At 38.9% G+C, this 26993-nt stretch overlaps 1 protein-coding gene across 12 annotated transcripts in view; it reads right to left on the bottom strand.

Moving 5' to 3' along the window:
- Nucleotides 1-20166, bottom strand: part of pax2a (paired box 2a) — a 37181-nt gene extending 17015 nt beyond the window's left edge. Inside the window, exons 1-8 of one of the 12 annotated variants that reach the window (XM_032554091.1) lie at nucleotides 19031-20164; nucleotides 17663-17840; nucleotides 17150-17170; nucleotides 16550-16747; nucleotides 13457-13542; nucleotides 13225-13344; nucleotides 12209-12253; nucleotides 1199-1374 (exon numbers count right to left, since the gene is read on the bottom strand). In XM_032554091.1, the coding sequence (XP_032409982.1) occupies nucleotides 1199-1374; nucleotides 12209-12253; nucleotides 13225-13344; nucleotides 13457-13542; nucleotides 16550-16747; nucleotides 17150-17170; nucleotides 17663-17840; nucleotides 19031-19073 (867 nt within the window). In that variant the 5' untranslated portion in view covers nucleotides 19074-20164. Of the gene's footprint in view, nucleotides 1-1198; nucleotides 1375-12208; nucleotides 12254-13224; nucleotides 13345-13456; nucleotides 13543-16549; nucleotides 16748-17149; nucleotides 17171-17662; nucleotides 17841-19030 lie in introns of all 12 variants that reach the window. The other 11 variants (XM_032554092.1, XM_032554095.1, XM_032554096.1 and 8 more) reach the window with 11 other exon arrangements.
- Nucleotides 20167-26993: the final 6827 nt, after the last annotated feature.

Genomic DNA, 26993 nt, shown 5'->3' with positions numbered 1-26993 from the left:
TTTTGTAGAGGAAAAAAAAAGAATAAGATGAACGACTGTAGAGTAAAAACCTAATTAAATGTAAAACTCAGCGCTAGGCCAGTTGTTGGAATGAATTTGCTACAATGGAATCTGGGAGCCAATTGGCCACAGTGTGATGACTATGACCCAATGTTTAAGCCTTTTCTGAATAACCGGTGGTGGATATCCAGACCATCTCTCCCAGTTTAAAGTCCCAGCTGCCGTTATTCAAGCATTTATGAAAACAATTCAAGTCTTTGTCAGATATTCTCCAGAGATTTAAGACTGAATGACAATCGTATTTAAAAATTTTATAACATATGTATTTATAGATTCTGTTGAAGTCATTCTGGAAATGTTCAAGCCTGTGAGGAATTTACAGGCTCCATTTAAAATTTAAAAAATTTTAGTGTAATGGGGTTGCAGTTTGAAAACAAGTGCGTAACACGAGCTCATTGCTTAAATTTAAAATGTTAAAGTGATAGGTATTCATACTGTGCCCACAATAACTTTTATAGCCTGAATGATAGTGAAATAAAGTGAGATAAGGCAGCAAAACATAAAATAAGCATATGCAAAATTTATCTGCAGTTTTTATGTGTTTATTGCACAGAAAGTTAGCTGATTTTAGCTGGAGAATTAGGCAGGCTATATTCTCTGGTAAAGCCAGCAGCTTTAAAACAGTCTTAGCTGTAATAATAGAAGTGACATGTTTCACTCCTTATGATGGACTAGTTCTTTTGGTTTTAAAAGAATTTCCAATAAAACAAACTTGTCTTTTTTAAAATATTGTAATTGTGTGGCTGCTTCCTTTTAGGCAGCTGACTGGTGGATCACAGCAACAGGTGGGGGAGAGGAAGTTTTCTGTTGCTCTCTGTTACGTAGAACAGGAGAAAATACAATAATGACTTTGGCATTGTTTATGGCATCTCCAACTTTCTTAAAGTTTTATGAAAGCTGGAAGCTTTTAATATTTGTAAAAACATTTTATAACCTATGTAATATATTTTTTCACACCAGTCTGTGTCCACCTCTAATCTTCAGTCTTCCTGGACATTCTCTTCAATTTGGTAAACAAAGAGAACATCAGGCATCGGAAAGTAAGGAACCTGCTTTGTATTTTGTCCTATTTGACAGCTCAAATGCCATCCTCAAATAATCAAAAATGAAAACATTCATTTTGTAGAAAGTGACAAACCTGCTCTGGTTTGATGTGTTCTGAAGTGGGGAAGACATCAGGGTAAGAAGGCCGTTCGAACACGCGATCCAGGGCTTCCAGCTGTTGCTGGGTGAAGGCGTCTGCTCGCAGATGTTTCCTTAAACTCTCCACACTGCCCTGAGAGTCACTGCCGGGGCCTGAGCCATCTGAGCCATCTAAAGGAAAAAAAGAGGGGGAGGAAGTGGGCCAACAAGAAACATTACCAGTTTATTCACATGGCATTACTTTAAATAAACCATTTCTTTTATAGTGGTATATAGAAATCAGCTGGGGACAGATTAGTCAGAAACTTGAAAATCCAACATTTTTCCAATTAGTGAACCCACCATGTTCACTAATTGGAACATGGTGGGTTCACCATGTTCCACACTATGTCCTGCTGATAACAACACTCTTCACTGTGAACACTGTTACTAAGTTAGGGAATCCAGGTTAGCTATCCATCAAGGCTTCCATTTGTATACCCACTGCTGTGGAGAGGGATGATGGTTATCTTCAGACATCATTGGTGCGAGGTGGGTAACACTCTGAATAGATAATTTTACGTATCATTGAGGTATGTGATTTTTTTGTGGGGCTAATTACCTTTATTTATTAATAGTGAGACAGAAAGAAGGGCAGAGAGAGAATGGGAAGTCTTGCCGAGGGGTAGAAATCAAACTGGGGAATAACTGTGATGACGATGGTACTCACTTCATTTGGTGCACCTGCTCTACCCCACATGGTGCTCCACATAAAGGTGATTAAACTAAAGTCAGAGGAGGCACAGCAATTCAAGAACAGCTGTTTAAAATGGACATATTTTCCAGGTCAAGTTGAGACCTGAATGAGTGATGATGAGGAATGCTTGAATGGTTTTTTTTGTAAATCTCATAGTTTATGTGCGGTTGAGGTTTCTGTGATGTTAGATATGCTACTCCTGCTACTCTACAATGAAACATGGTAAAAACATATTAAGATATTAACTCTGTATTCATGTTTTTTTTATTAACTATAAAACAGGGTTTTACTGTGACTAACACTGCGGGATGATGTTACCTCAACTGACAGGGGGGCTATAGAAACATATTCATTGCTGCTTTTATATCTTTGTATATCATAGTTCTTACAGAGAAATCTGATTCAGCTAAAAGAGACTTGAGCAGGTCAGAGCTGCAAAATGCAAAGTTACAAAACTCAGATTGGTCTAAATTTTCTTAGCTTCACTAGGCTGAGAGGGGTGGCTGGAAAAACTGTCATCTCCCTCTTTGTTGTTCTGTTACTTTCTCTTGCTCTCCAAACACAAACGCCCGCTCAAACTGCATCCCCCCCACCGAGTGCCCCCCAATCCCACCATCAGCACGGTCATCATCTGATAGGTCTGTGGTAATTGATGGATTACCTTCAGTGCAAATATATACTTGTAAGGGAGAGCGCGTTTCAGGAGAGAAAAGTAGGACTGCCGATTACATACAGAGCCTCTCATTCTGCCACTGGGAAATAGAGAGCCATTATTTAACTGAACTATTTCCTCCTGAACATATTACCCGCACCTCTTCTCTCTTTCCATCCCCCCACATATTGCCTGTCTTTTGGAAAGCAGAACTAAGCGAGGATGCAACATTCAGGCACCGAATGAGGATGGGGCGTTGAGGGCAAGCGTATGCATTTCCTCACTTGGTCACATACTATATAAACAAATGAGCCTATGCTTTCCTGGTTCCTCTGATCTCTGACCTTATCAACCCAGGCAGGGAGCCTGCCGCCACTACTGCACTTCTCCCTCTACTCACTCATCATGTCCTGAGCTCTGAACGAAGACGAAGAAAAAAAAAATCTTAAGCTAAAACCTCCAGCCCAGTATTCCAGGAACCTGCACTCTCCTGGCTGCCTCCCACCACCCTCCCTTTCCTTCTAACACTGCGCCACCAACAGCGGATGAGGGCTTCAGCTCCCGTACAAATCTGTCATTCTAAATTTGCAGCAGATTATGTTCTCTCCTGGGCGAGGCAGCGGTGATATATGATATGCAAGGCCGCTATTGATTGCCTGATCCGCTCGCAGAGGAGGGAGGCGAAATGAACTTGGAATGAACATCATGCCTCAACTCATTGTGCGTATAATACTCTACTTAATCCCACATTTTTCTGTGCTATGGAATTCAATTGATCAATCATGTTCCACTGATGGTACCATTTCAGGGGCGTTATTGCCATTCTGCTCGGCTGCTTGACCTTTTTTCAATGGCTGAGGCCAGAGGATGAACCCGATTCGCTCCGAGAAATAGATCCATTGAGAGAATGGAATAGAGGACGGCAATTGGGAATGAGTGGAGTGTAGATCAGAGGGCTGCGGCTAAAATACAGTACTTTGACTTTATCCTTGGGTAACATTGATAGAGGAATAGCATTTTTCCCACAATGCGTGTTTTTCCAACCATGAATTAACAACATATTTTAGCTCTTCTCCATTTCCCAACAGCTCTTGGAGAAGGGGCGCAGTGGTGTTGCTAAATGAAACTAAGCCGTCGTCTCTGGCATGGAGGGAAACAGAGAGAGTAATGACGTAGTTCAGGATTTCTGAAGTGAGGCTCTCTGAGAAGGTCATTAGCAGTTAATACCTTACCTGCAGTAGATAGCTCTTTACTTAGAATACATTTAAATAAGATGGAAATAGAGAGAGAGTCCAAGATGGATCAAGACCAAAATAACCTTCTATGGGCTTAAACAACCTCCAATGTAAAACTCTAGAATTTTTAAAGTGTCAAAATTATTGACAGGAAAGCCTTTTATTTTTTTAAATGAGAAAAAGGAGGTGGGGGTGTACCATCAGTGACCTTCGTGAGTGCAATAAGTGCTGAAGACAAAACATGTATACCATTTCTGATCCATTTAAAAAAAAAAAAAAACAGAAATATTGAGTTTTTTGGATCAAGTGAAGTTATTGATTTTTACGCTGACTTACTTTTTTCTACTAAGAACTTATTTATGGATATCATTTTGCCTTGTTTCCACTGACGGGTACGGCACGGGTCGGTGCGGTTAAGTAGGCTGTTTTGTCTGTTTCCATTGTAAAAGCAGTTTATTCAGCTGACCCATACTGCACCATTCATGGTCCCCGTTCTGTTAAAGGTCCATAGGACAATGGTACAGTGTGGTTAGAGTGGAGCTACTGGCAATACACAACACAGATTGGGAGAAAGAAATACATCACTGATTATGACAAGGCTGAGACATACTAGTGTGTTAGAATTTGGGTTTAACCCCACCTGCCCAGTGAGAGTCCAGCTGCTAGTGGAAATGCTCTCCTCAATATGTTGTACCATAAGCTAGCGTGCTGGACTGCATCAACCTGTGCCATACCCCTCAGTGGAAATGAGCCGTTACAGTATCTTTTCTTTGCACATTTCACTTAGACAGATAATTTGAGGTTTTTAGGCTCTTACCTTCTGTTGCTTTTTAAATAATCACTGGCTTCTCTGTAGCATAAATTGCTAAAACATTTTTGAAACTAAAGTTGTTTTAAGACAGTAGAGGTCCAAGGTGTTGGCACCTCTTGAGCTAGCAATACGCTACCGTATCCGAAACCAAGTAATTTACAAAATGAAGACACTCACAAATGTTATCTTATGAATCTTCAACCGTTCAACCTCATTATCTATTGGACTGATATTTACAGATAATTAGTTGATTAGTTACACAGAAGAAGATGTTAAAACTACTCACCACTAATCACCGTCCTGTGAAACCAAGACACGTCAAATGTTTGTTGATCTAATAGTGAGGCAGTGAAAACAATCAATAATCTATCGTTCCCCAAAACTGCTTTTTTTTTTGTTTTTACGCTGTGTCCAGAAAAGATTTACATACTTTTCTCCACATGTTTTTCACAAAAGAAAATCAATGGCATCCCACTGTCCCCTACTTCCACTTCCCACCGAGGCAATCATTAGCTTATCTGTAAATATCATGTGCCTTTGGTTTAAAATTCAAAATATGTATCTGAATAAATAGCTATAACAGATTTTTACCTTTTCAGCTTCTTAGGGTGGTTGAAGTGAAAATCCCTAGCTTTTGTCATAAAAACCAACTTATCTGGATTCATACTAAATCAAGATGCAAATAGAGTTCTACAGGAAAGGTCTTTTAATGGAAGTTCACTTCAAAAATTGTGAAATATTAACTCTGTATCTACTGGTATGAGTCAACCGTAATCAATAGGCAATGTTTATCATTCAGTATATACTGTAAGTAGCAATTTTCTTCAAGCCTTTCGACCTGTGAACAAATAAGACCCTACTTTCCATGATGGGGTTTACTTTGGTGCTCTCTCTGTGATATAAACGTGTGCAACACTATATAATATCTGTAAAAGTTAATTTAGGAACCTACTATTTGACTCGTACACCATTATTTGAGTTAGCTAATCATTAATTCCACCTCTTATTTTTTCTTACACTATTTAAAACTTGGCTGCACAGTGGCGCAGTAAGAAGGTTCTGGGTTCGATTCCCGGCCCGGGGTCTTTCTGCATGGAGTTTGCATGTTCTCCCTGTGCATGCGTGGGTTCTCTCCGTGAACTCTGGCTTCCTCCCACAGTCCAAAAATATGACTGTCAGGTTAATTAGTCTCTCTAAATTCTCCTTAGGTGTGTGGGGGGTGGGTGTGAGTGTGTGTGTGCATGGTTGTTTATCCTGTCTCTGTGTTGCCCTGTGATGGACTGGTGACCTGTCCAGGGTGTACCCCGCCTCTCGCCCAACATGTCTCGCTAACCCAGCACTCCTCCCAACCCCACTAAGGACAAGGGTGTAAAGAAAATGGATGGATGGATATTTAAAACTTAAGCAAATATAAGTAACGTACAGATTTGCCATTTTATTTTCAAATCCAAGCTTTAGTGCTTCTAAAATTGGTCATAAAAGATTTCTGTTTTACATATATTATGAGATAGGTGAAATAAATCAGATCCATCTTTTGACAGTCAGTGTGTCAAGTGGAGTGTGAAGTCTGCCTGTCGGGCTGCGTCTGGGGGTGTGTGTGTGGGTATGACTGTCTCATTGGTTGGTTTGTTTCATTTTCTTCTAGTGTTTCTTCAACCCCTTCGGGTGTCTCAGCAGGTATTCTCTTATCACTCCCAAAGCACCAGCTGACTGCATCCCTTTGTTTTAACACCGCCGTGTGAGGAGATAAAAACAAGAATCTCCCACAGTGACGCTCACACGTTTTAGATCCGGAACACGGTTTCTTTGATCAGCTTAAAGTGATGCTTTCTGACCTTTGTGTCAACTTGTTTGTTGATAAGAATGTCAAGACATTCATGAAGATTTGTTTTAAGGTGGCGTGGATGATGCACCAACAAGTAAAAAAGGCATCACAAGAAAACTTAAGCACACACGCTCATATAATTACAGTTGCAAGTACAAAACAGACTTGGTGTAGCACAGTGGTACTAAATGTCCTTCTTTCATCTCTCCTGTTCCTGAGATAAGATAACTCAGAGAAGACTAGAGGAGGAGGCTTGTTTGAAAGGCAAATGAATTCCTACACACGGCCCGGCACGCTCCATAAATCAATGACATGCGGGGTTTTCCCAGATCAGAGGCTGCGAGCCAGCCCTTCGCGTATTGGTCCTGCGCTGATAGGTGAAATGATGCTATCACAAATTGTGGATCATTTGTTGATGATTTTTAAAATGCTGTTGAGCTAAGGAGAAAAAAAAAAGAGAGAGCAAGCACAAACAAACCGGTATACCCAGAGGGTGAACACTCCTTCCCTGTAAGCTAGCTATATTTATGAAACCTCTGAAGCGGAAAGGAGAGAGCTGGGTGGGGTGGTGATGGTTGGGGGGGGGAGGGAAGCAGAGAGGCAGCAACACTGCCATGGCTGTTAAGATCCTGTTATGTTGTGGCGTGTTTAAGAGCTTTATTAATTCGATTTAGCACCACCAACCAATGTACTGACAGTCAGCAGGCACAGCGATGTTGACTTGATATTTGCTCTCACTGCAAGGACTGAGGAGGTGTTGATAACATTTTATTTAGACTTTATCTTTTGAAGATGGCTCAGAGAGTTTGCAATAAACAGAAGCATGCAGAACATTGTCGTACTGTTCTCTTTAATAAGACCCAGGAACAATTCACATGTTTTGATCTCAGTATCTGTTTCCCAGAGGTGAATCACTGATAGCGCTCGTCCTCCTGCCTTCAAATCCAATGAAAAAAAAGTCTCAGATTTTTACATGGGATTTGAAGGCAGGAGGGGGTCTCCATTTGAAACATAAGAGTGATTTAAAGTTTCCTCGTACATATGTGGGTTACATTGTACTTATTTTTTATTTTGATTTGTCTTTGAACATATGTCTTTTTAAATTAAGCACTGTCAAAGGAAAAATTCTCAAACAATAAAGTATTTGTTGAAAACCGTGTTTGCATGAACCACAATGACATTTTTTTCACGTTAGACTTATTTTAAGGTGTAAAAAGTCCCTTTTTTTATTGGCACCTCTTGGAATAACCATTAGCTTCAGCCTCCTCGACCAACTAATCTGGATTTTAAATAAATTCAGACATAGAGAGAGTTACCTACTGCAGGTAAGACATTAACTGACTAATCTTTTAGCAAAGCCTCACTTCAAAAACTCCAGTAAGAAAACACACAGTTAAAATTTCCATCTTTTGCTTTTCTTTTTTTTCTACTTCTAGTAAAAAAGCTAGCTCCTTGGTCATATCTTCAGTATTACTTTCAATCAACATTCGTTTTTTGTGCTGATATCTGCCTGCAAGGTAACTGCGGTTTTGAAAGCTGTTTCAACCGTAAATACTTTAACTGTATACTTTCTGGCTAAAATGAACTGTTGCTAAGTCTTTTTCATCCAATTAAATCTGAAGCTTACTGTTTAAGTAATTTCAGCTGAACTCAAGTCTTCAGAATAACTATTATTTCATGGATCTAATCATCTGTTCTTGTTAACATATGTGTTACTATAAAAAGTTTTAATTGAAAACGGTCCTGAACTATCCCTTAAGCTGAATTTGGTTTCTGGATCATTTTGTCCAAGTGTCTTCATTGCTAAAATGTAAATGCTACCAATGGAATAGAGAACACACTTGTAAGTACAGAAATATGTTTTTGATTTCAGTTGATTTGTTTTTTCCGAAATCTTAATCCAAGATTGAATTAATGTGAGAATGGTTTGCTAACAAGCCCAATTTTGCACCCCTGGGTCGGTAATATGACTCGTTTTTCATCTCCGATTCTGTGTTTTTGTCCTCTTTTGCTTTCATCTCCCTCCTCTGTACCAGCCTGTCGTTTAGCATTGCCATCCTGCATGGGTGTGTATTTCTGGAATGCAATTAATGAATTCTCTACTTTTTCCGTGCCTTTTTCTCCCCTTCTTGTGCGCAGCAACGCGTCGCTCCATTAATTCTCAGCATTGCTACCCATAATTGACTTTTCTCTGACATGATTCCTCTCCACCAAGTGAGTCCCCACTTTATTATATTGTATTTTTCAAACTGATCTCATTGTGTGTTGTTTACAGCGATACATGTGGTCCAGAGCAGCCGTGCCGTTTAAGGACAGATGAAGAAGAAGGGACAATGGGAGAAGAAATGAAATGTTGAAGAAAGGAGGAGGGGGAGGAAAGCAGTGTGGACCTCTTTTGTGCCTCGTCTACTGTCAGGGCCCTAACAGCTTCTTGTCTCTATGTTACGCTCTGTGGTCCCCTCTCAAACCTGCGCTTTTCTCTTTCTCTCCCTCTTTTACACACTCTCAAACACGCGCTCGCGCACCCCCCATCACGTCCATTATGGCGCTCATGATTCCATTTTTTCTGTCTCAGTCTGGATGCATTTATTTTTTAAAGTGATCCTCTATTGACTCATTGTCATGGAGAGGCTTGACTAGTCAACCAGTTTAGGCCCAGGTTCAAATCCGTACACTAACTGATTTAAACTCCACAAATGGGTCACATGTGTTAAAAGATTCACTCCAAAAAAAATGTCAGAAAAAGCCAAACATAAATGTGGACAAATCTAAATTGCATTTTTTTTCCCCCCTCAAGGCTTTGAGCGATGTTGATATGATTCAGGTAGCTGACCATGATCGTTCTTTTGTCGTAAATGAAGAGGCTGTATTTCTTTCTCAGCTCTCACACACTCATCAGCTCCCCTTCTGCACTCATCCCACACCCACGCTACAATCACAAGTTATGACCTTTGCTTTCTCAATATAATTTATCACTGTAGCTCCCTGCTGCCTGTCCTCCCAGGAGCTCCGCTGGGCTCCGTCCAGCCATGAGAAGAAAGCGCGCCGTTGGGTCACATCAACCTGACTGCAAACATTGTCGAGGTCAGGCGACCAGGAGAGCACTAAATTTACATTACGCTGTTGCTGTACGGGTCACTAATCAGAATTTAATTTGAAGCCCATTGTAAGTGTTCAAGAGTCAGGGGAGATAGATTAATTTTTTTTAGCCATGGGGAAAAACATAGAGATGTACCAGTTTTGTTTATTCCTGAAACTTGCAGATTGAAATTTTGACCAAATTTGGTTTACTTTTAAAAATACTACAAAACATAGAAAGGAAATATGTGCTTCATATTCTTTGATAGATGTAATTGTTTCATATTTGACAACAACAACAAAAAATAGGAATTATAAGACTATCCCGATTTATGATCAGATTATATGTCCTAAGCCTGAGTCTTTGTTTTTTAAATTCAATTTCAGATGAAAGTGCTGGGAGCTCTTTTTAGTAAAAAATCTGATGTTTCAGTATTTGCTATGTTGTTTACTGATCATAGCTGATCAACAAAATCTGAGTGTAATACTGGTGCATTTCTAGAAAAATCTGTTTTTTGTCACTGATTTACTTAGAAATAGAAAAAAATATATTAAATGAATAATTAGCATTACAGTTTTGAAGTTTTTCCATTCTATGTATACAGTTACAAATCTGTCCTTTTTGAATTCAAGTCTGCTTTGGGTTCCAAGTTCAGTGGGGGCCTTGTTAAATCTCAAAGTTTGCTTATACTCTAGGCCGGCTCTGACTATATCCATTTCCTTGAAAAGATTCAATGAAACTTTGAGTCTGGAAATGGCCTGGAAACTAAGTCCTGAAAGTGTAACTGAATGGGAGAAACTTTTATTTTATTTTTTTTTACACTCAGCAGTTGTCACCCAATCCTCTCTGACTTTTCTTGGCTTCCACTACAAGCTATAGGTTTAAATGACTGAGGGAGAACATGCTGTACAACAGGCTAATTTCCTCTACTTTACTATTAATGCATTTGGCAGGAACATCATTCCATTCCCCGTAATGAGATACACAAATAAATCTGGCTATGGATAGATTCAGAGCTGGGTGGTGGCGATGATGGTGGAAGGGAGGGGATGGTGCAAAGGAAGATGTGCATTGAGACGCATACTCCAAGCCCTGGCATAATTGGTATCACTGCTTGCAGACATGCAAACCAATCTCTCCATAGATAGGGCCGAGACTCTCTTTTCCCCCTTAAGGCTATTTCTTTTGTCTTTTCAATAGCTTGCACATCCAAGATAGAGGGAGGGGACTGGGGCGTAAGGGGGGTAGAGGGGGTTAATTTGTGAATTAATAGCTTTTCTCTGCAGAATTGCAAATTCTTTTTAAATGTCACTGTGTTGTAGATGCGAAGAGCATCTGAAGCCATGAACTCTCACACAAACACATTTCCAGGCAAAAGGTGGGAGTCAAACCCATCCACAAATCCTAGAACTAATCCCTGCTCCATTATTATCGAGTCTGCCAGGACCTACCTTATCCCTACTTCCCTCACAAAACAATTTTTTTTCCTTCTCTTGCGTGAGCTGTCCAGTGTAACATGCTACTTTTAATTTGCAATAACACATGACAAGGACAGATTAATAGCTCTTATGGCACCCGCGTCCCTGAGGCTCATCTTACGGGGGACCAGGTGTACATAACGCGTGTCACACTACATTATCTCTACAGCCCTGCAGTAATGGGGACCTTTTTCTTCCTGAAAGGGCAACTGCTGACTTCAGTCACACAAGAAGCACTAGCCAACGACATTGTGACACAAGTCAAACAAGGACGGTACAAATCTTTCTTATAAAGAGCGCCATCAGGATTTAAAATATGCAGAGACATTTTGTCTTGTAGTTTAATACTTTTACACATGATTCAACTAATTTACACGCTAAGCTCAGTTGGCAGCTGAGTTATTACCTCAATGATTTTAAAACTTTAAAAAATGATGTATTAATTAAAGAATTAACCTTAAGTTAGAATATGGCCGCAAACTAAAGCAGTTCTCATGTACCTACAGAGAACAGTTACAATTTAGGGTACAACTACCGAAATGCATCGTTAATGTTTTTTTCAAAACAAAATAAAGACCATTGTTGTCTGCATAAAGTTGTAACAAAGTAAAAAAAATTCTTTAGTTGATATTACTATAAAACATCCACTATAAAATATCTACTACTATTAAATTATTAAATTGTATTTTGCTGAAACATGTTAGCGCTTAGCTTAATACATTAGCATATAATTTAAGCAATTCAATTACCATTGTTGAGAACTTTGACTAATAAAAAAACACTATTTAAAAAAAGTGAGAATATGTCCAGACATAGAAACTACACAATACAGATGTTAATTTAAGGATTAACATCTAAACAATTGTTGAGAATATACAGAATTTTCTACTTTTTTATAAACATAAAAACCTCAGCTATCAAATGTTATTAAAAACCCCAGAGAGTAGATTAGTATTGAATTGTCTGTCTTTAGATGAAAAATATTATTTTCCGCAATAACTTTACCTTAATATTTTTAAACTTATTTTTGAAAAAAAAAATACATATTTTCCTGCCACACTTTATGAGCAAAACATGAATAAGTAAAGACATACACTGCAGGTGAAAGTAGAGGATGTGTGGTTTGATTGATTGAGCAAAGCAAAAAAAATAAAAATAAAAAAAATAAGGTTGTCTAACTTCAACTTACAATGTCCTATTTTCCTTCCATCCAAGTGGTTGCCACTCCAGAGAACTAAAGAGACAGAAACATAAAAGGAAAGGAAGTGGCCTGTTTTCATCAGTGCTCTCTGAGATCATTTTTAACCACATCATCCCAACCAGCAACCTCAATAATGTGCCCACACAAACACACGCACCCCCCCCCCCCCCCCCCCCCCCCCCCACACACACACACACGCACACACCAAGACGCACAAACACACGCAAGCACACAGCCCCTGCCCTGCCTCCACCGGTCTGTTCCTACACCTGTTCAGGCCTCCACCAGGGACATGTTAATTCATAGGCATTAAAAAAAGCCAATTGTTTGCACAACCGATAATCTATTAGCCCTCGGGCATTGTGTGTCCATTCTCCTGCTCTGCCCAGGAATGAAGAAGGAGGAAAGAAAAACCCATCCTGGCTTGGACTGGAAAACCTTCCACATAATCTTTGAGTGTATCTACATCTGCTTTCTTGCCAATTCTCAGCTTTTCTTAGCTGTAAAATACACGTTTTATTTGTCTTTTTTTTAAATCAGAAAAATAAAAAAAAATGCCCTTAAAGTTTTTATGTAGTGCTAAATATTAAACCACTAGAAGTTCACTGATAAAATCAAGATTGCAGAGAAGATTTTTTTTCCTGCCTTTTGAGACTTTATGGGGATAGAGGCAGCAATGCTGATGACTCGCCAAGGGGGATTAGAGTTGTAATGACAGCTATATGCAGTGTCAGTGGTATCAGATAGAGATGCTGTTCTGTTGCCATATATCTGTATGGTAAAAATGAAACTGATTGGATCACAGCGCTCTTTTGAACACTCAGGTTTGCCTGATGTAACAACATAACAAGTCACTGGAGACAACACACAGAAGCACTCTCTTGACTGCAGAACTGTCATAAATGTCATCTTCTTCACACAGAGGGGGGGAAAAAGTAAGAGAAGAGAGATGAGATGAATTAAAAAGGATGAAAAACAAAAGGGGATCTTGTGTTTTTTCTTACCATCATCCCGTTTCCTTTTCTCGCCGTTGGAGCGGGGAATACCCAGAATGCCGTTGATGGAGTAGGATCCTACGGGATTGTTGGAGGCACTGGTCACGGGAGGCGAGGCTGTGCTGGGCACTGTTGTAGAAAGCTGTGTTAGTGTGTGTGTTTCGTGTGTTTTCCGAGTTGTTTCAGCAACAGCGATTGTCTTATTTGACTGTCCTCTAATCTGCTTTATTCATTCGCTCACCTATGGTGTGGCCGGGTGTGGAGAGCGGCGTGACGGATCCATCAGGGGACGGGTGGAATTGCTGCTGGACTTTGGTGCGGATAATCCTGATAAAGTGAACAACAGACATGGATCAATCAATGCTAGTTTCCACGGTGCGGAGATTTCACATCAAACAGGCCCGGCCTCGGCCGCTTAAACACGCTGCATCACGTCCACTTTATGTCTGTGCATGTACAAAGCGCTCTTGCCATTTGTGGGCCTGCTTGTATCCTCACATGAGGGCCTGTCCGTGTCAGAAATAGCCAATCTCTGGGCTTTAGGGCCAATCTCTCTGCTCCTTGTGTGCAGCTGAATAAGGGCTGGCCCCTGGAGATTGTGGATTCAATCTAGTTGGATTCTGAGGTTAGAAATATGATAAAGTCCCCCATACAAGTAAGATGTGATGTGGCGGGAAAGTCTTCATTGCACTTTGGTCTGAATGATCTTGCAAACAAAGCATGAAATCACATCAATTCACCTCAATGATCAGCTTCACTGGCTCTACCTGGCCAACTCTAATAATCTCCCTCTCCTGCACACCACACACTCTCTTTTCTTCTCTCTCTGTCTCTCTCTCCATCTCTCAAAGCTCCATCCTCTTTTCTCATTTCTCCTCTCTTTTCTGTCCAGCGCTGCTTTACTGTACCTCATAACGACTGACTCAGACTCCACTTCTCCTCGCTTTCCTTCATTTTTCTTTCTCCAATCTTCTCCTCCATTTCTGTATCTCTGAGCCGTACTTTTTTTCTTCTTTTTACAAGCTAAACTCGGGACTCAGGAGTTCCGTGTGCTCAGAGTTTATTGATTGGAACTCCCAGAAAGAAAAGTTGACGACAGATGCTGGGAGACAAACAGCACATGCAAATTGTGATCCACAAATTAAATGTGACAGGTTAGCAATAGGGTCTGAATGGCTCCAACACCACATCCAACGTGTTTTAACCTTTCCTGTGCTTTGAAATAATAACCAGTTAGAAAGAAACAAGCAGAAAATGTATTTGAACTGACGAGAAAAAGGAGAAAAACTTTCCCCAAATCATGCTGCCATGATGAAAAGTCTGCTGTAACTCTTCTGAGACATGATCGCATTAAACCATGACTATGGTAATCTTTTGACAGTCAGGAGAACATGAGATAATTGATTAACAGACAGCGACATAAATCCCACATGGAATTACATCTGGCTGCAAACATGTGTCAAGAACAGACTTTAAAGGGTGCAGATGATGTGACTGACACACACGCACACCCCACACACGAAGTGACCAGGAATCCATCAGCTAAAGGGTTAAACTAAGACTTTTCATTCTCCACATTATCTCTCTATGTCCTCCACCACTCTCTCCTTCAGGCAGGGCAACAAAAGGCAAGCAACCTCCTCCTTCTCTTCCTCCTCCTCCACCTCCAGAAAACTCCACATCAATATTTTATTTGAATTTCCAACATCTCACCACAACAGTTATCTGACCTCATGACTTGAGGGAGTCTCGTAAATTCAAGGACTTAGTTTCGAGTTGTGTGTTGTTCGTATTGAAAAAGCAATCTGGGTGGTTGAGTTAATGACTTCGGTGTTTGGCTCTTGTGTAAAAAAAAAAAAAAAGAGTATATCAAGCAAAAGAAATATAATTATGATGATCAATGTTGATGGAAAGCCTCCTATTGGTGCTTTTCTCCAAAGGGGCATTGGACTACAAAACAAAGAGTAACCCTGTCTTTATGTAATCTTTTATAAATCATAGAAGAAATAATATGTTTAAAAATAAAGCTCTTTAGTCAAACACAGCAGAAACCAGACACTTCATGACACAGACCACCACCAGGGTTTTTTTTTTCTATATCCTTTCCTTTATGCATTTAATTCCTCCTCTAAGAATTTTCTTACAACACCAACTCCTATTCTGCACCGTTACCATTTCGCCTGGAATGGTTTCATGCTTTGTAATTCACCTTTTGTCGTTTTGATTAAGTTAAAGCAGGTCACATGTTTTATATCTGAACACATCAGAGGACTAAAACTCAGAGTGAATTCTTAGAGTTGTTGGACTGTAACCCGTGCTGTTAATTATTAACGTACAAACTGGAAAACAATTTCTGTCGGCGCATTTTCCTCATAGCAGCGCATCATCAATGCTTCCAACAGAAACTTGAAACAGAGCAACAGAGAATTATACTTCACCGTATTTCGCTTTTAAAAACCTGTTGAATAATCTCCAAGCGTCGTTTTCTTGTTTTCCTTCATTATTTTCATTCCCCCCCCCCACCCTTGAATTTAGCTGGACGTGTTATGAGACTCTTTTCAGCTCATTAAAATGTAATGCTGAGGACCAGCTCTCTGGAACAGTGCCTCCTAAGTAAAGTTCATCACTGCATGCACTACGGGACTTTTTCCTTTCATTCTGTAGCCTTCTTGTGGGTTTTTAAACAGCATCCTTACACCTAAAAATATTGTGGTTTTTTTTCCCCCAAAACTGTCCCGCAACGAGGGAAAAATTGGCATCTAAATAGGTATTTAATAATCTAATCATTTTTATTTGTGAAATTGTTTTTGTATTCCTCCTTTTCATTAATAATAATAATCAGAATTTTATATTTGACATATATTGTGTTGGACGACGTGGATATTGACTGGCAGTGAGGACGCTGCAGCCGCCTCCTTGACAGTGTGGTCCGCGTATTGAGCGCCTGAGTCGGGTATTTCCCTCCGCCTCTGGATCTGGTTACGCAGGTATCGATCGGTTTTTATCGAGACAGATGTGATCCTTCGCGGCCCCACGCTGCCTCCGTGTTGTGGAGGGCCACGCATTGGAGGGATTGAATTGCACATGTGAGACCACCCTCGAACAGGGCTCGGCCGCCAGATATGTGCAGCCAGAGTATTATGTCTTTAATAGTATTACTTCTTCTTCTTCTTTTTCTTTTTTTTTTTTAAAGTCGCTGTTTCTTAAAAACAAAAAAAAAGTGCCTACCAAATTAAAAACCATAAATTTGACTGACGATGAATCCACGCACTTTCGGGTCAAATTGTGTCACCGAATCCTCTAATGAATTAAAAAGAAACCATTTTCCGCCTACCTGTTGATGGATGAAACACTGGGTACTGTGTCGTTGTCGCAGACCCCCTCCGCCAGGAGTCGGTCTCTTATCTCCCACGCAAACATTGTGGGATTCTGGCGCTTGTACTCCGCGATTTTATCCACCACTTTCGGCGTTGCGACCTTTGGTTTGGAGCCCCCGATGACTCCCGGTTTAATACTGCCGGTCTCGTAGTACCTGCATGGGGACAGAGTGAGCCTTCCTGAATGGATCCCCGCCTCCGTTCAACTTCAAATGTTATGCTCAATAAGAAAGGTGGCTTTTTAACATGTTCTCAACGCTTATTCCATCGAGTTCTGCAGTTATGCACATTTACTGCAAACAATTACCCACAAATAGGATCTATTAATTGGCCTGGGAGCGTTTTGGGGCTAATTGAGTGTCAGCTGGAAGGCGAGCAAAAAAAAAAGAGTGTAATTAAAATAAAATATGAGCGGGGCAGACAGAACAGAACAAACGCTTTAAGAGCACACTTTTAAATTTCTAATTTTCACCACTATCAGCAGCATGCACCAAATGCCACCGTGACCTATTGGTAAATGTTGGTGACAAACATTCAGTGTGTGTGGAATGAAATACCTCTGAAATGCCTTCTGATAGCTGAAAAAAATATATGTCAAAAAATTATTGGTGCCCTTAAGAAGAAGCTGGTTTAGATGTTTGCAGGCGTTGTTTTCCTGCTAGTATTAACTGTAAAAAATGTCTGAATAAAATGTAGGCTATGTGATACGCTTTCATTTCTAAAACATTCTATTTTTTTCGTAATTATTAAAGTTTACTTCTTCACTTTTAAGAAAGTCTCCAGCTATTTATTTATTTATTTATTTATTTATTTTTGACATTATGTTTTTCTCATGCGAGGTGGCAAAATCCGCCAAATATTTGGAGAAAAACAACAACAAAAAAGAAAATGAAAAGAAGGCAGGAAAGAAACGACCTGCCTCTGCCAGCGATGGCTGAAGCTGAGACAGGGCGGGATGTGCATTTAAATACTCTAAAAAGATGCTGGACTCACACGCGCGCGCGCACACACACACACACACACACACACACACACACACACACTCGATGATGGGCCCCCCTCTCTTTTACCTGCCGAGGATTTTGCTGACACAGCCGTGACTGACCCGTAGCTGTCGGGAGATGTCGCAGGGCCGGACGCCCTGGTGGGCCAGCTCCACTATCCGCTGCCGCACCACGTCCGGGAGGGGTCTGCCGTTCACAAACACCCCGCCGAGCTGGTTCACACCGCCGTGCCCTGCGTGGGATACAACAGCAACGCGAGGGAGGACATAACATTACATACCTGCAGACAGGACACACACTGCTGTGTATGCAGGGGCCGTTTCAAAAGTGAAAGGTTACTATTAATGCTAAAAACTGAAAGAAAGCACATACTTATGGACACTAATTAATCAATTAAATAATAATAATAATAATAATAATAATGAAATTCATGGAACTCTTACCCTAATAATTGAACATTTCAATGTTTATTATACCTATATTAATATAAAAAAACATATCTTCTTGCAAATCAGACAATATTTTCCATGAGTATCACTCCTTCTGTAGCTTAGCACATGTCGCACGTATCACGTTTCCAGCCTGTTTAATTTTCCTCACTACAATTATTGTAAATAATTAAAATAAGCTTTGATAACTCATATTACCAACGCGGATTGTGCGAATGAGGACAGATTAATAATTTAGTCCCAGTACGGGTCTTCTTTTACCCATATCATATTGAGTAAAAAAAGAAAAAAGAAGAAGAAAAGAATGAAAATAAAATAATACATGGGACTGCTCAGTTTTACTTTGACGATTAAAATGAGACAAATGGTGAATAATGAGACACGTTTACGTGCATTTACACACAGCGAGACCTCGTTTGCTCACAATGAGGCTGATATTGCCCCAGGTAATAAAAAGCTCTGTATTTAAATCGAGGTGTTCATAATTCGCCGCTTCACCGAGGAAGCTTTACAATCTAGCTAATTTTAGGACAATTAAAAACTCTTGACAAAAGAAAATAGAAACAGAACCCCCACATTTCGGCAAAATCTCGAAAATTCTGTGCAATTATTAAAGTTTTAAGATAACCACCTGATTGATGTATTTCAGTTGTTCAATCTCGCTTTGATGATGCAAAATAAAAAAAAAATAAATAAAAATAAGAAAATAAAAAAGAAAATAAAAGCGCAATTTGTAGAATAGCAAAAAAAAAAACAAAAAAAAAACACATTTATGTTTTACTTCTTTTTTTTAAACTTGTGCGCTTCTAAACTCTAAAATAAGTTTACTAATAGATTTGGAGCCACAAGGGTTTGATATAAATAGGCACCTTTTTTTTTTCAATTGGTGTAAGGCGGCTAACTGCCGCAGACAATCTAATTTGAGTGGGAATGAAAGCCACATCACAGAGATGTTTCTCTCTATAAACTAATTCAGCATACTCACGGTGCATCGCCGAGAAGGGGTCTGCTTTGCAGTGAATATCCATGGGATAGCAAAGGAAAGAAAGGTAATCGACTGAGGTCGCCGTTTCGCCTTTGTGGTGCAGCTTTTAACGAATAAAAAAAAAAAGAAATATAAATTTGTTTTGGTGTAAACACAGTCCGCCTTGGAAAGGAGTCCGCGGATGCTTCAACTTCTTCTTCTTCTCCCTCTTGTTCTAGTTAAGTTTTCCTTTTCCCAAAAAAAAAAAAAAAAAAAAAAAAAAAAAAAGTATGGAAGAAAGTCTGTCAGGTGCAGCGCATGACCCACGCGTGTGCAGAGCGCGGCGGCTGCAGCAACATTTGGCTTAAGAACTCGTGTCACTCTGAGTGTTTGGAGGACATCCTGAAGAAAACCAAACAAGACGGTATATAGCTCTGAGCCTCCACTCAGAAGAAGAAGAAGAAAGAAAGGAGAAAAAAAAGAGAAAATCCCCCTCTCTCCCCTGACAGCGTGCTGGACTGGCGGGGCTCTGCGCTTCAGTCAGATAAGGGGCGGAGATGACAACAACAACATGGACATGGCGGAGACAGAGCAGCTCGTCCACCCTCAACCTCCGAAACGGGGCTGTGCCTGAGCGAAGCTTTGGACTGAGAATGAAGCCCCTCTCCTCTTGTGTCTGTTTCTAAAAGCCGCAGTCCCACAGATCGCACCCCACCATCAACCTCTCCCACCAACCGCCACCCCCACTCACACCCCCTCCTCTCCTCCTAGCCTGCCTCCATCCCACAGATCCCCTTGCATAGAGATGGATGACTTGTCAGACAAAGGCAATAGATTCCAACACTTTGTGATTCGCCCACGTAAAAAACCTGCAGCTCAAATGAGGAGGTCCCTGCATCCGACAGCCAGGAATGGGAGGGAGACGGAATGGGAAATGATGAGACTTTGGGGTGAAGAATCAAGGAAATTAAAGGCACGGGGGTAGAGGAGAGGCAAAGCGCTATCAGGACGTGTTCTTTCTGATGTTTACACGGAGGCTCACCAAAAGAAACACTCGGGGATCCCTGCTAAGACTTTTGACATAGGACTTTTAAAAAATAATACTACAAAACTATTTCAGCATATTTTTTTTTTTACATCTATGCATCGTGGATTCATTGCCTAACTTGTTCACCTAAATTATAAAAAGCCAAAAAAAAAGTTCACCAAGTAAAAAAAAATTATATATATATATATATATATATATATATATATATATATATATATATATATATATATATATATATAAGCCTATCGTAAGCTGCTTCTGTTATTTGACTGAATGTGTTCAGAAGAGAAGGTAAGAGTCAGTCAGTAGGCCGTCATCATCATCATTACCATCATCATCATCATCATCATCATCTGCCAGTTGCCTGTGCCTGGTTCTGCTCTGTAGATGGCGCTCATACAGTAGGATAGACCGCCCCGCTGTGCTGAAGCATGCGTGCATGCGTGCCGGTGTACGGGCATGGGCTGCTGAGGCCGGACGGGTCAAAGGTTGATGCTGAGACTACAGTGAATTATGCGCTCCTAATCTGCCCCGGAAGTTAATAGAAAATGAAGAGAAAACACTCGGAGCGCTCATAAATGAAGAACGTGGTGATAGGAGTCACTTCTGCACGTCTGCACTTATAAAACACTGTTAGAGCTTAACCAATGAAACTGACATAACAATTTGCAAACATTTTATTTATTTAGATTGATTTCAGTGTTTCTGAATTGAAATGATGTCAATTGACTCTTGAATAATTAAGTTAATAACACAATATTTTGAACTGTGCTTAGAAACTAACTAAAATAACCTCTGACTAATGTTTATTAAAATTTTGTTTTTTCTATAAGAAAAAAAAAGAGAGATTAAAAACAGGTTTTTGGACCAGCCCATTCATAAAATGCTACTGACAGTAATAGACATTTTAAATCTGATCTAACAAGGCGTGTCCCTGACAACCACAGCCAAATGCCTCACTTTCTTTAAATGGTTAAGAAGTTCATCCTTACACTAAAAAAATATTTTGGTGAGTGTTAATTATTGATTAATAAATTCTGAACTGTGTTAATTTGTAAATGCAATGTCCAATAATAGTCGAATTTTAACACCATTAGCTTTTTTTAACAAACATGTCTAAACATTTTGATTGCATTTTAATTGATTTGTAGATTTGCTCAAATATTGTGTGCAGTACCCAACAGACCACAGTAAAACTGATATGGTTAATCAGGTTTTATTAATCATAAATATATCAGCTTTTTATCAGTTGGTATATATATATATATATATACAGTATATATATATATATATATATATATATATATATATATATATATATATATATATATATATATATATATATATATATATACATACATATATATATATATATATACATATATATATATATGTATATATATATATATATATATATATATATATATATATATATAAACTAAATTAAATGAAGAAAAAAATTATTTTGGCAAATTCTTTTTATAAATTGGCTCCAATTTAATTGATTGAAGTAAGTACATTTTCAACATTTGTTGGAATTTAATTTATTTTAGTACTTCCAGCAGTTACATTTACATCAGTTCTATTAAAAAATTATAAGAAATTTAGCCACTTAAATATCAACAAATTGTTTCATTATCAATAAATGCGATCGGTTTGCTTCATCAATGTAAGAACTGTGTTGTGATTAAAGTTTTTAAGTTAGCCACATTTTATTGGAAATGAGTTTAAGGGTTCCCTTTATCTGGAAAGGTGGGTGCAAAAAATGAGTTTTTGCTCCAACACAGAAACTTTCTGAACAAATTAAATTAACTTATTGTTTTATCTGCTTTTATTTTCACCTTGTGTCATGTTTAACAGTGCAAATGTAGTGTGCATTTAAAAGAGACCATAATAAAAGCAAATAACAACAACAACAACAAAAATTTAAAATACAAATAAAAAAAAATAGAAAATACATTGAGCTGCCAGTTCAAAACTTTCTGAAGATCTTTTCAGGTTTGATGATGATTCATAGCTTTTATTAAGTTGATATATTCATTCACGATACCTGTCAAATAAAAAAGAAAGTAACTTTATTCTCTGTTTGATGCTGCACACCATGAATAATAAAAAAAACAAATTAATTGAACAAATACTGTTCAAAATGTTAAGATAGAAGTGATCAAAAATAACATTTTCATTGTTGTCATAAATTAGCATTTACAAACCAACATGCTTGATTTCTATATAAATAATTTTATTGGTTTATATTTGATGCGCTCCAAAAATCATTTTTGTAGTGTACGCAAGCAAATTTCCCCAAACCGAATCCATGCAGCAACATTTCAAAGATGCTGGAGTAAAACCATCACCCGAACAAACTTTAGTTGTTATTTAGATCTTTATTGGACTAATGGCTGCTCATTGCGTCCACGTTCCCCTCTGGACAAGTTTAAGAACGATTCCTCTTGTGGTTTCTGCATTTTTTTCTTCCTTTTTTGAAAGGGGGTGGAAAGGAGCTTCTGGTACAATATGTAGCACCATCGGCTGTAATTTCACACGTGAGTGCACTTTTGCCCTAAAGCTGCTGCTATTTCGCCCACAACAGCCCTATTTGCCCCCCGTATACCTCTCCGCACTGCTACAATGACGTTCCCGTGTCACGGAGCTACAGCAAAACAAACGGCGCGATGATTAAGAAGCTGTTAGTCCTGACTTCATCCCCCCTCCACCCTTCTAAAAGAAAAAGAAAAAAAAAGGAGAAAGAAATCCGGGCCACTGAGAGGCCTTGTGGGATCAGGTTTTTCGATTTTTGTGCAATAAAAATCTCCGGAACAGTGGCTTTAAAGTGCTTCAGACACTTTAAATAGTTATACAAATTTCCAAAATTAATAATGACTTTAATGTTGTGAAAAATGCACCAACTGGGGACGATCTAGAGCATAATGAAAACACTGATGAGGGGGGGAAAAAATGAAGCTGAAAGATGTAGAGGAAGGGGAGGATGATGAATTTCCATAGAGGATCAAACAAATCTTTTACTTCCGTTTTTAAAACATATGGCCTGTGACGCACGCGTGGAGCAACGATCGATAAGTTTTTCTAATTGTCAGCTTAACCCATACACGAATCCCCAGCCACCTAATTTTTATATGAACAATCATAATTTATTAAGTATTTACATTTTGATATGCACGCAATTTGGCCTGACCAATGGCTGCGTTTGGACATTTTTTATAAAACATATATTTGTTATTTCTTGCACGGTTACATTTTTTAAACTAAACACATGTGAAATCCCACTGACACAACTTGTGTCAGAATACTGTCATGCATATGTTTTTTTCACAAGATTATTTTAGTTTATTTGACAAAAATCCAACACTGAACTTTAAAGTAATCGAGTAAACTTGCAATCAGTAACCCCGGAAAGTCAAGAAAATCACAATATTCCACAGTCCCCCCCACCCCCAACTTATTAGTTAAAACATCAGCATCATATCAGGAGTCCCTCGCAGCATCCCACAATGATTTGGAGTCTCCTGACACACCCGGAGCCATATGGGTAGGCTCTGCCACACTGCAGGATATCAGCTGCGTCCTCAGATTGCCTATTCATGCGCTCTATAACGGGAGCAGATGGATATCAATTTGACTCCATTCTCGACACCATCCCAGATTGATTTTGTACTTGCTTTTAATTTTGCCATAATTAATTAGATCATTACAACTGTTTTCCCATTGATCTTTCCCAGCTTAAACCCCACAATTGAGAGGTGAATTAGGTACTGATCTATGCATTCATTCATTCATTCATTCATTCATTCATTCATTCATTCATTCATTCAAGTCACAAACAAATAAACTCGGAAGACACAGATTACTACTACTACTACTACTACTACTACTACTACTACTACTACTACTACTACTACTAATAATAATAATAATAATAATAATAATAGTAATAATAATAATTTGTCTTACCTTAAATATTGACATGATTTCAATAAAAGAAAAAAAAGGCAACCAATTAGACATATGATGTTTTATTTTCCAATAAAATAAAACAGAAAATGTTTACATTTAAATGTCCAGACAGATTATAAACAGGATGTCTGATACCTGAAAACAAATGCTTACATTAGTGTGAGGCAGAGAGGCAGAGATCCTTACCTGATCGACCCGCGCTGTGAGGCATGGCTCTCTCTTGTCTAATGGTGCGTCTCCCCCCGACGCAGCCCAGTAGATCTGCCCGGCCTCCCGCGCTCCCTCCCCGGCCGGGAGTGCGCGTTTCTCCCCGCTGGTTGTCAGAATCTTTGACCGATCATCCAAAACTAAACGGTTTAGGCGACAACAAAAAGAGGAAGCAACCCTGCTCCAATGAGCTACGGACTGATAAAGGAGCAAGTAGGGAAAAAAAAAAAAAAGAAATCAAAGAAACACACGGCGCTCCTGAATTAAAAGGAACCGCAAACCTCGCCTGTAATGAGTAAAAAAAAATAAGACTTTAGTTTGCATACTGCTGCACCTTCACTGTCAAACTCAAAACGATAAAAATGCGTTTTGTCCTTTATTACTTACCTTTGTAACAATCTTAGACATATTCAGTGAACTTATGGTTTTTGTGTGTGGTTGATTTAGTTAATTTAGCTCTCATCCACATACTCAGAAAGTTACACAATTATCAATCTTTTAACTTTGATCTAACACCAGTTGTTTTTTTTTTAATCATGCTGCAGAACTGAGCAGTCAGAAAAGCTGCATGTACATGAAACTTTCTTTGTGTGTTTAACAGAGTCCGGGGATACTAAAAAAATGTATAAGGGAGAGAATAAAACTTAGTAAGTGGAACATTAACAGATGAATAACCAGTAAAAATGCAATATTACAATATCCACAAGAACGGCAGAGCGTGGTGAAGCCATAAAAGCCAACATTAAAAGATTATAGCTTTTCTATCGGCTATTTAACAAACATTTTGTGTTATAAGACTCTTTACAGTGCTTGAAGTTCAGACATGGCTATAAGGCTGCCACTGGACCAAGGACCAGTAATGGATATTGTGGAGCGCTTTATACTCAGATGGAAGTGATCTGTTCCTTACTTAAAATGTCATTTAGACAAGAGGCCCACTTTTCTGTCAGCTTTTGAAAACATTATAACGCCACGGCGTGCTGCACAGCTAAATTAGTTACAGGGATTTAAAGCTACAGAAAAGATGTTCCTTCACACACAAAAAAGTAAAAATAAAGAAAAATCCTCATCCAGGATTTTTTTTTATGTGAGATTAAATGAATTATTTCAGATTATGATCTATGTGACTCAGTTCAAAAACAGTGCAGAGTTTCATTTTATGTTTACTGGTTTCTAATATGTGTTATATACTTACAATAGTTCTAAAATCATGATGTCCCAAGAGTGAGCAAGAAGTTTGGCTCATAAAAATATATTGTTTAATTCAACTGAATATAGCTTTTTTTTATACACTGCAAGACAACAAGACTCAGTTATAAACACTTTACAAAACAAACAGTCCAAATTGATGTCCAGATATATAAACAAATCAGAATAAATCATTCCAATTAAATTATTTTGTGAAACTCAGATTCAGTTAATTAGATTCGTCTTATTTATTAAAATACGATGAATCTAATCTTTATGGCAAATATTGTCTCACGTTACCATAGAAGACAGACAGATCCCATTCATATGCATTCAATTTTAATAATGGTGCTCTTCAGTCAAAGTCAGTGGATCATAAAATGCCAGTTGCACGGGACACAATTGCATTAAGCCATTGACTTTGCAGCAGTTCCTCCTTGAGCGAGCATGTGGCGACAGTGGGGAGGTGCAACTCCTTTTTTACTGAACCAAGTTCAGTAGCAGTTTCCATCTGTAACAGAACAAAACTAATTGAAGCTCTGGTCTAAGAGTGGAATTAAACAGAGCATTTATTTACTTGTTTTTTTTAAAATTATTATTATTTCTTAAGGACACGCTTTTTGGCAACATGTGGAACATTCATAAAGTTATCAACAGCAGTAGCAAAATTTTTGCTACATGTCCACATTATATGGACAGGAGAGGAGTGATGTTGGCCACTGGGGGAAGAAATCTTTATGTTGGTCAGCAGTGTCTACCTTCTTTGAGACGGCCACCCAGGTAGGGAGGAAAGCAGCATTTGTTTGAAGGGTGAAGGTGATGTTAAGGTGTCTCCACACTTTCTACCTTCTCACCTGCACATTCACTCTTGGTCCTTACAGCTCCAGCCCAGCCACCTCTTCTCTCTCCTGTTTTGATTTTTTTTCTTTGTGTCCCATTTGCCCATGAGCTGAACATTAGACACACCACCTACCTCTCACCCTGCCCACTCCCCCGTCTCTCTTCCTCCTCACTCTGGGGTCAGTGTAACTCTGTCCACAGCTTTCAGTGACACATTAATTTCTGCTCCTTGTCAGGCAAAAATAAGCAACACATCTCTGTCACATGTAATCATGAACGGTCCCTAATTCTGTCACTTCTACACTCAATTAAATATTCATCCACTTCCCTAAGATGTTCGATGGAAAGCAAACAAACCAATTAAACAGCTTTGACAGCAATGTTTTCAAAAAGACTAAATAAAAAGTACTGATCTTGACAAATATATAAGAGGTTTAAAAGGTCAAAACACTGTTTTAAAACAACTGTCATTGAGGGAAAAAGTCCTGATTTTACAACTCAATATTGTTTTCCCCCTTGTGACAGAATATTGGTTTCTGAAAAGCTGTGCTCTGACGAGCATAACTATTTATATTGAAACTGAAATCAACAAATCCAGTCCTAAATCTATATAAAGAAAAAATTACACAAAGAGACCTTTTAGCTAGGATCCTACACTACGAATCAGACACCAACTTTGGCGTTATTTGCCTTTCATGAGATACAGAACGTTTTCTTACAGTGCTTAGT

Source organism: Xiphophorus hellerii, chromosome 22, assembly GCF_003331165.1.
Source record: "Xiphophorus hellerii strain 12219 chromosome 22, Xiphophorus_hellerii-4.1, whole genome shotgun sequence".
Classification (NCBI taxonomy): domain Eukaryota; kingdom Metazoa; phylum Chordata; class Actinopteri; order Cyprinodontiformes; family Poeciliidae; genus Xiphophorus; species Xiphophorus hellerii.
Note: the sequence above shows the minus strand (reverse complement) of the source record. Positions and strands in the feature narration are given on the sequence as shown.